General features: G+C 44.7%; 1 protein-coding gene across 1 annotated transcript in view; it reads left to right on the top strand.

Annotated features, from left to right (window-relative positions):
- The window catches only part of SIM2 (SIM bHLH transcription factor 2), a 50,123-nt gene that overhangs the window by 8,829 nt on the left and 30,933 nt on the right, over positions 1 to 10,361 (top strand). The window contains exons 2-3 of the mRNA XM_077765497.1: positions 482 to 564; positions 3,566 to 3,655. Of these exons, the coding sequence (XP_077621623.1) occupies positions 482 to 564; positions 3,566 to 3,655 (173 nt within the window). The remainder of the gene's footprint in view (positions 1 to 481; positions 565 to 3,565; positions 3,656 to 10,361) is intronic.

Genomic DNA, 10,361 nt, shown 5'->3' with positions numbered 1-10,361 from the left:
GTGAGGGCTTTTCTGCCTGGGCCTCTCTGCCTTTGGGAAAATGCCTAGTTGCCGGCGACACAGCAAAGGGAGGGAGGGAGGGTCCTTGGGGGAATATTTACAGGTCAAATCGATATCCCCGTTTGGCTTCAAGGATGGCCGATTTCAAAGCAGATTAGATTACTTTGTGGCATTTCAAATAAAACGGCAATTTCAGAGCCGTGAGCACGTGCGCGACCCGCGGGAGCTGCGGGCCTGGCCAGCTCAGTGGGCTCTGGGGCGCTCGGACCGGAGGCCTCGAGCGGCAGTGTTTCCTCTGGCCTTCTTTCTGTTTAATCCAGGACAAAGGGACGATGGTGGGGACACAGACAGCGGCCTGCGGGGCCAGCCAGGGAGGTGGCCGGTGGGGATGCTTGGGACTCCCGCCTTCCGGGAGGTGGTGGCTGGTCGATCGGCGCTGAGGTTTACCCTGTTTACCCGTTTGCTTTATTCCCGGGTCCAGGCTTAGGAGATGCGTGGGGACAGCCAAGCCGCGCCGGGCCCCTGGACAGCGTCGCCAAGGAGCTGGGATCGCACTTGCTTCAGGTAAAGCCTCCTTGAGGAGGGGAGAGGAGTGCAGCCTTGACCTTAGGCTTAGACCTGCACCGGGTGGGGCTCCCTTCTTACCCCCCACCAGTCTTGAGGGACCCCCTAGGCGGATCGATAGGACACCATCAGGATGCAGAGACAGCTCCTGGACCTCCAGGCAATTGGCAAACCCCAGACCCTCATGGATCCCCCTCCTCCCCCTCCTCCCGCCAGGCCAGGCGGGGACTGGGGGAGGACTCCGTAACCTCGGGCCAGCCCTGCTGCAATCGTCTCCCAGCCTCAGTACTCACTAGACCTTGAGACCCAGGCCTAAGGACGCCCGTGGGTGCACTGTTCTTTCCAACCCTACTTCCCTTAGCGAACTTTTGTGGAGCGCTTGCTCTGTGCCAGACGCTGTGCCAGGTGCTTGAGCCAAAGAAGGAATGAATGGAGGCTCTGAGCCAGTGTGGCAGTTCTAAAGCCTGTAACAGTCATGTAAGTTTGGAGGGGGTGAATTTTAAAAAAGACAGCATCTATAATAGAATATTAACTGTTGACATTTATTGGCATTTTACTACAGACCAGGTTCTGTTTCAAATCTTACCGAATGATCGTGGGTCACCACAACCTAAGAGTAGGTTCTATTTTTAGCTCCATGTTTACAAAGGAGGAAATTGAGGCACAGAGAGGTTAAGCAACATGCCTGAGATCGCACAGCAAGTGCAGGGGCCTCGTTCAACCCAAGTCATTCAGCTCTTGAGCGCTCCAGGTCACAACCAGGTGCAGCCTCGGGGGTCGGGGGTCACCTGGCTCACAGAGGGAGCCCTTACTTGGTTTGTGGTCAGCTGCTTAGTGCCCCCCCCTCCCCAGCTCGGAGCCATTCGGTCCATGGTTGCTAAACTGCTCCTGACCTCGGATTTCGCTTGCAGTGTCTGAGACTCTGGTAAGCGTACACACGACTGGCCATTTCCAAATCAACAGCCGGCGCTCTGTGGGGACAGCAGCGCCTCGTGTCCCAGAATCTTTCAAATGCCCCTTACAGATCCTCATCAACGACCCGATTCATTCCTCCCCCCCACCCGTCATTTGTCTCTGCCATCAAAAAATGCTCACCAAGAGCTGTTCTGCATTTCCTCCTTCTATTTTGTGTTTTCTTAAAAAGAAAAAAAAAGTTGGCGACGGTAGGCAATGACTTGGGTCAGTGAGTCAGCCAAGAGCACCACATTGCATTTCGAAAAAAGCGGATCTTTAAAAAACCCCTTTCCCCGANCTCCAGGGAAGAGAAGATTCCAGAGAATATTTGAAACCTGAAGCTTTCATAGCATAAAGCAAACGTTGTGGCAGCCGGGCCGGCCGGGAAACGGTGCTGCTGGAGTCCTTCCTGCCCTGCGCTTACCCCCTTGCTCGCTTCCAGCTCCGTGTGCCGTAGTTTGCTTGTTTGATGCTCCTGCATGGGTTAAGTGCCACTAACATCAGCAACAACTCCGGTGAAAACCTGGCGGGCGAACATTCCTCGGTTCCAACGCCGTGCGTTTCTTTAATTCCGGAACGCTGTGTGGACGGGCGTGTTTTCAGTGAATATACATTCAAGCGAATTCGGCGGTCTGAAGCTGTGAAGACACATCCAATGTTTTCCATTAAGGACGTTATTTTTTTAGCTACTGCTGGCAACTTTCAGCATTTAATTATGATGATTTTTTCCCCCTTTTTTTCACTCACCTGGCTGACTGTCAGATACCGTTTCAATAAATGTATCTCTTTAATGAATTTAGATCTAAACGAGAGTGCACAATGTGCCAAAATGTTTATAACTTTAGACATTGCTGTGTGGTTTATATTTTTGAAACGGAATGCAGTTGGGAAAATATTTTGCAGCTGAGTTCGGAACGAGAAAGTGAGGCTTAAGATGTTGATTTCAACCTGAGCATAGGTTAGGGCGATGATCATATAGTTGGCAAAGACTTTTTACAGTAAAACTGTATTTGAGATAACAGAATGTAAGGATATCATTCAAGTTTCACTTCTACTACATTCTTTTTAGGCCCCCCTACAAGGAGGGGGCAGATTTAGAAAAACCAAAGGTAATCTGGTTTCAATTACATGCTGTAAAAATAGAATTTGTGGCCAGAAATTAATTTGGAATATTTTTTACGGGGGCAGCATTGTGGGCTGTACGGATCTTTCACCAACTTTATTGCTTTTCTTTGGTTCTGGATCTAAAATATGAATGGGTAAATAAAATGCCGTTTCCTTTTTCAAAAATAATTTTAGTCTTTTTATCCTTGCCACACATAAATATAATCATTACCTTTTTATTTGTCTTAATTAGCTCTTAAAATTTTACTTTATTTTTTTGAGGGCTCGCCAACTTAGGCAATATCATTTAGATAGTTTCAATTTTTCAGAAGCTGATACTTTTTCTCCTTGAATTTTGCAAAGGTTATTTGATCTCTTGCAAATTCTAAGTAGTTAATTCTGTAGACATAGTCTGTTCAAGTAACCGGGTATTTTATTTTCAGGGGAGTGGTAGTGTTCGGAATTTATTATTCAAATGGTACTTAGGGGTAACTAGAAAATTGTGGCAAATAAAGCGTATGTCCTAGTGGTATAAAGCACTGCCAATTATGACATAAAATGGTCTATATAGTGGTAGGTTTCCCCCTAAGTACCGTAGAAGTCCGGATTTGTGCTAAGTGCTAAAATAACCCTAAACAATAAAGCCACTGCATTTAAACTGAGCATGTTAGGAGTTTTCAAACGTTTTGCATGATTTTTGGGATGTGGATGTAAGATTGTTTTCAAAGCACTTTAAAAGCATTTGAGAGCCGGTCCCAGGAATTAAACCCCGAGGGTTGTAACCCGCAGTCATTCTATGGCCCCCGAGCTCCGTTTTGCATTTAACAAATATGCATTGATGCTAATATTTCAGACATTCCTCCACTCCAGTGTGGGCACAAATTATTTGATTTAATTCTAATGTATAACTGTCACCTCTTACCCTGGCACTTTTCTTTTACAGACTTTGGATGGATTTGTTTTCGTGGTTGCATCTGATGGCAAAATTATGTATATATCGGAAACAGCTTCCGTACATTTAGGCTTGTCACAGGTAGGTCTTCCCGAATTTTATGCACAGCGAAAATATAAAATTACGTATTGGCAGATCTTGACAGTCTCACCCAACTTGAAAATGATTCTGTTCAAGTGTCTGCTTTTGTATATGAAAGAATCCGAAGTTGCAAGATCATCTTCTTAGGCTGTCCCGCAGGGTTCTTCTTTTTGTTACATTTCAAGGGTTTACTTTCTTTTTCCTTTGGGATTAATGACCAGTATATCTTTGCAACAGTCTGCTTTGTTCTGAGATTCTGTCTGATAGCTTGGGCTCCGTGCTTATACAGTACCAGTCTGCCACTAACAAGAGCTTCACAAAGGGAGATTTTTCTGTCCACACTTGCTTGTGAGCCGCCGTGAAAGCAAGAGGGAAACTGATGTCGAACATGGGTTTCATGCAGACTGTGCTTTGAGGAGAGAGAAGGGGGAGGTAGATTTATGAGTGTTCACATGGAATTCAGGGTAATTTTTCCTGAGTTTTTCCAGTTCAGTGGTCGTTTCAGTAAAGCATTTTATATGCTTGTGATAGAAACTCATAAAACTCAGTTTACTACTGTTTTGCTCAGCAAGGTCCTGTTTTCTTTAGAACATTTAAATATTACCGATTTTTCTGCCACTGTCTCCTAAAAAGGGATTCATCCCGTAAAGGAAAGAGGTGCACTCAGCTTTATCTATTTGCATCAAGCCAAGGATTTGGGGGAGAATTCGGCTGCTGTCTGGGCTCCGCCGAATGGGGGGAGGGGAGGAGTCTAACTGATTGCTGCCGTTCACATTTCTGATTTAATAAGCGTGGATTGTGGTTCTAAAAGTCACATTTTTTAATACATATAGGGACTAAATGTTTCTTTACATCGTGAATGATCAGAGTGCTTGTTTCCATCATGACTGAAGACACACTAGAATTAATTAGATACAGGAAATGGGTTCCCAGGAGGCAGATGAATAATCTTACCACACCAGTCCCCTCTGTAGTTAAGCCAAAATAAAACACGGCAATTAACATGGCTGGAGTTTTTTCACTGAAAAACAAAATTACCAATTTGGAAACCTGCATCTGGTGTATTCCTTTTCTTTTTTTTCCCTGCTAATACAGGTTTAAAATTTGCTGTTTGTTTACAACCTTCTCTTCCAACGTGTATGTATTTTTATCCGTGCCCACGGAGGGAGGGGGTGGCTTCTGTGCCTGTTTCTCATGCAAACTCCTTTAAAGAGACTTTCATATTAAGATGATTTAGTGTTTCCTTTTCTCTTCCTCTTCGCTTCCTTTATGAAACCAGGTCTCCCAGATAAGATTTGCTAAGGCTTGGCTCTTACACCTATGTGACTAATGGTATTAGTATACTTGGGGAATACGAAATGCTATTGGGAACACGAAATTTACTATTTATGTATTTTCCAAGGTTATTATACTCTTAAGTTTCGACCTTGCTCTATTTAGAATTATTTAAGGCCCTTTAGCTGTAACCCCCCTGGCTTCTAGTCCTAATTTGATCTGTGGCTGAATGATTTTGAGTAGATTACTTGATTTTTTTTCCTTGTAATTTATCAGACTTTTGGTTCGTCTTATCATAATGTCATGAACAAGACAAAAGAGTTCACATCCTTTAAAAAGGACTGCACAAAGATAAAACAGGTAAAGTACTATTATCAAGTACTAACTTCAGATCTGAGTTCCCTAGCAGTCAAAGCAAAAAGGGAAATGTATCATTCTATGGTTTTCATTGTCTCGAAAGGGCAGGTGCTTACCCTCCCTGACCCATAACTTAAATAAAAATATAATGCCTGCTCTACCTCTCTTTTGGGGTTGTGGTAAGAAATGTATCAAAGTGCCCATTTTATGTGACATAAATAATGGGGAGCGCTGCAAAAGCCAGATGTCCCCACAACTTCAAGTAGCACAAAAGTGCTTCAAATAGCGTCCTTCGCTGGCACATATTAGGACTGCTGAGTCATGTGGCATGGCCGGGCGCATGATAATGCACACACCAGCACGGCCCGGTTCACGCAGCCTGCTCAGTCTAGCAACCTACATCTCTCTCTCTCTCTGTCATTTTTCTCTTTTTATGTGGGAAATGAAATTAATTGTTCGTGAACACACTAATTAAGAATGAACAGGGGCGCCTGGGTGGCTTAGTCGGTTAAGCATCTGACTTTCGCTTAGGTCATGATCTCGCGGTTTGTGGGTTCGAGCCCCGCATCGGGCTCTGTGCTGACTGCCAGCTCAGAGCCTGGAGCCTGTTTCAGAGTCTGTGACTCCCTCTCTCTGTGACCCTCCCCTGTTCACGCTGTCTCTCTCTCTCTCTCTCTCTCTCTCTCTCCTAGAAATAAATAAAACGTTAAAAAAATTAAAAAAAAAAAAGAATGAACATAATATTGGATAGGTGACCCAAGCACCTCCTGCTCACGGTGAACTCTACAAAAGGAAATCTAAGCAGAATAACCCAGACACAATTAAAATTATAGTTCCCTTTGGTCAGCATGCAGAGAGAAACCTTGGTGCCATAATTTTGGAAGGGGAGGGAGTTATACATTATTATTTCTCGAGGATGTTGTAGAGATGCCTTTCGTTCATCATGTTGCCAGCCGGGAGAAGTGTCCCTTTAAAAGAAGATAAACTGACTGTGTAGAGCGACTGAATTTTCTTTTTTCTTCCTTGATCTCTTGATGGGATGGCCTCAGCCCTCAGCGTCAGTCTCCAGCTACAAAAACACTTGGATGCAGACTGAGCCCTCGTTATCGTCTGGGGAGCGTTCCACGCTGAACTGTTTAAATAAGCAACAACAAAGTATTCCCACAAATCTGCCTCCTGCTCACGATTAACTCTGCAGAAGGAAATCCAGGCAGAATCATAATGTGTATTTTTTTCTGTCTTCTTTACTTAAATAGTGAAATGAAGTATTGAATAGGATGTCAAACACCCAACTTTTCCTTTAAAAAATTTTTTTGCACCTTTTAGATTATTTTTATTAGTAGCAAAAAGTCAGGCAAGGATGTCAAACATGAACCCTTTATTAAAATAGGCTTAAGGGTTTTTTTTTTTTTAAATCATGGGAGATGAGATGAAAGTGTTAAGATTCTATCTAGTAGGCAGAGTAACCCTTTAGACAGATTTCGTGATGAATGACGATAGTGGTAATAGCTTATATTACATGGCATCCCCCTGTGCTCCAAGAACTTTCAATTACTCTTGGTGACATTATCTCATTAAGTAACAACATCTTCACGTTAATTCAGGGTTAAACTCTATGTTAGCAGCTCCCAGGGAACATGAGCACCTAGTTTTGTCATAATTGCGTGATAATTCACAGTAAAGTGGTAGTTGTGTTTTTTTTTTTTCAAATCTGCACTACCTAAATAACTATCTGAATGATCTGTTTTTGAGGGTATAAAAATGATTCTTTATGTGTGATAAGCCCATCCTAATTCAAAGCCTTTTGTTGAACTTTTTTAAAACGAGTATTGGCGTAGGAAATCTGGCAGAGTTTATTATTTTTTGCTTTTAAAGTAGGAGACACAGTGATCCCTGCTGTCAGACTTTCTTACCAGAAAGTGGCAGAGAGAACCACAAATTGCAAATAAGTTTCCTCAGCCCACGGCCCAAGTGTTGGGAAACAGAGTCAGGCTTCAGGCTTGAAAATTCCATTCCGTATTTGGGCACGCCGCTGATACATAATAATTCATACAGTCACGTTTATATCCATTTGGAAGGGTAGAGGTGGGGAAGCATTCTTTATCCACACAGGTTTATTAGATGATTAGTTCCATGGTGTTTTGGCTGGTGTAATTAACTTATTTATATTTAAAGAAGGAAAAAAAGCCCTGTATAACCTGTTGTGTATTTCCTCAGGCACTTTTAAGTATCCCTGTGGCTTAAATTTCCTCACCAAAGTTGCATGTATTATATAACGTCTAGGTAACTGATGTAAATTTTCAAGCAACTACAGATATGTGTGAAATGGCCATTTACGAGACATGTAAAGGAAAATGTAGTATTTGAGATTGTGGCCGGAACCACAACCGTAAAAATAACCACCGCGTTGTTTGGGGCCATAAGACCTAATCCTTTCACTTTTGAAATACAGAGAAAGGACAGCGTTTTACGTTTCTTGACATAACTTGAACCCTGAAACCCAAACCATCTTATTTTAAAATGCTTAATTTACCATAGTCAGCAAAACACCCAAAGCAGAGTAATGTGTGTTTCCAGAGCACTGGGTGACTTTCCCCTTCTGACCCAGAATATATCCATTTAGTGCTGTATTTATCATATGTAGTTTTCTTGGCAGGAAGGAAAGGTATTCAGCAAAACATAAAAACACTCTTAGTAGGAAAGCAATTCATTTTGTAGTTAGCAGGGTTTTACAAATACTAAAATATCACATGGAGGGTCTGTTTTAATAAGGTTGATGTATGAGACCTGGGGAGTTTTATGGCNAGCTAGCCACATTTCTTTCAACCATTCAAAAGCACGAGTAGATACATAAATACAGGAAACACCGTGTCAACCATAATTTTGAGTCAAGGTCAGAGCACTGTGTTACCATTCCAAAATTTGTTCTCCAAAAACATTTCCGTTATTTGAAGACCATTTTACTTCCTGGACAGCCTTAGAGTTTATAATTGACCCAAGTATTCAGCAAATCAAGCCTCTTCATTCGTGGACCTTCTCTGTTCTCATCCTCCAAAAGCATATGGCGAGACTGGGATCTTGGAAAACAGACGAAACTACTTTAGGATTAAAACGTGAATCGAATCCCTGTAAGCACAGATGCAAATCTTCCTCCAAGTTTATAAATATGTTTCTCTCAAAAGACGTGAGCGACTGGGACACCTGGCTGGCTCAATTAGAAGAGCACAGGACTCTTGATCTTGGGGTGGTGAGTTCGAGCCCCACACTGGATGTAGAGATTACTTAAAATCAATAATTAAATTTAAAAAACGAAATAAAAATACGTGTTACTTTTTTCCGAAGAACTCGGGGCAAACCAGAATGTTCCTTTTCCCCCTAACAACATGCATAAGGGGAAAATGATGGACCAACGCACAAAAAATTCTATAACATGATTTGTTTTCATTTTAAAAACAAGCCATTGAAATTGTGAATCGATATAAAAAAAAAAAAAGCTCGCTTACTTATTAGCCTCTGTCCCTCTCCACCTGAGAGAGCTTCACAAGGAGCCCTCAGTGCTGTCCTCCGGGAAGAAGAGATTGTCCTGTCCCAAATGGCTGACTTAACATTTGCTGGCTTGTCGAAAATTTTTTTAAGGGTGAACAGAAATGACGTGAAAGAAGAATGCTTTGCTTTAATACCTTATTGTTTCTAGTGAGATTACATAATAACTTTTGTCACAGGCAAATCCCCTTTTGGGTCATTAGCAGAGTGTCGGGTTTGGGAGGCCAGCGGCCAGGAGGGAGCCAGGGCGGCTCTGTAACGGGAGGCTCTCCGTGGCTCTTTGGCATAATATTGGAAAGAAACATTCCAGGAGTAATGCAGAAAACAGAACTGCGAAAGCCGTTTTAGAGACAAGACTCCTTGGCGGGCCAGAAACCTAATTTGTTCTGCACAAAATGGCAACTCCTCCGTCTTGAGGAATTGGAAGAGCTGGCCCGGAGGAACGGGGTGAATTACCTCGCCTCTCGACGGCCGCGTGGACCCGAGTCACGAGCTGATGGCCTCGATGCTAATTTGAAACAGTGGCTCCCGGGAGAACCTGTCCATTAAACTGCCTGGCCGCCTCTGTCCTGCTGCGTGAGGTGGCTCGGGCCGAGCCGCCCCTTCCCGGGAGATCGTGCCGTCTCCGCTCTGCTCAAGACCAGTGCGCCTCCCAACAAAGCATGTGGTTCGCAACACACTTAAAAATAACAAGGGGGTGGTGAGGGACAAAGCGCTCACAAGCGTGCCTTTGCTCTTTTAGCTTGCCCTCCTCTCCCCAAGGGGCTGAGCTAAGAGAGCTCATCAGACCTGCCCCAGGCGCCCTGCCCCCCAAGGGCATTTTCTCACGTGCTTTCAGTTTCTTCCACCCTGGGCTTGGCGATGGCGGATGGTAAAAGGGCCCCCTGATTAATCCCGGCTGCACTGACACAGCCCTCATCGGCACTGGTGTATCTCTAAAATAGGATCCACCCAGCACTGCGCAGAAGGCTGTTCTGATGGTCAGAGTTTCTAGAACATTCCGCGCCACTCACTGTCCATCTGAGGATGGGGTGAGGGGCCCCAGGTCTTGAGACTCTAATAGCTTCCATCATGGCACTTCTGTTGGGGAGAACAATAGAAAAGTTCTGAAGTGGAGGCATCGAGTCACCAGGGACCTGTGTGGACAGGTCAGAATGATGCTATTTTCCCGGAGACCCCCATCCCTGCAAGGGGGGGTCCTGGCCAGCTTCCACGGGGCCTCTAGGCCTGCCATCGTGTCCTCTGCAGGGTGTGCCTGGAGGTAGGCGGTGCCCAAGTGCTGGGCGCACCCCCAGGAAATAACCAGCCTGTCCCATGGCTATCTGGAGCGGGGCCCAAGCCTTCCGGCAGGTCCCGCAGCCACCCTACCACGCCCGTGGGCGGGAGCCATCGGGAAACACAGTCATCCCAGACTCGGAAGGCCAGGGACACGTTTCCAGCCATGTGAAAGAGGCCCGGCAGTGCCTGAGGGGCGCAGCTCAGGGCTGTTGGAAAAGGGCCCCTGTTGGAGTGTGGACCCCCCCCCCCAGGC

Source organism: Crocuta crocuta, unplaced genomic scaffold (assembly GCF_008692635.1).
Source record: "Crocuta crocuta isolate KB4526 unplaced genomic scaffold, BGI_CrCroc_1.0 scaffold84, whole genome shotgun sequence".
Taxonomy (NCBI): Eukaryota; Metazoa; Chordata; class Mammalia; order Carnivora; family Hyaenidae; genus Crocuta; species Crocuta crocuta.
Note: the sequence above shows the minus strand (reverse complement) of the source record. Positions and strands in the feature narration are given on the sequence as shown.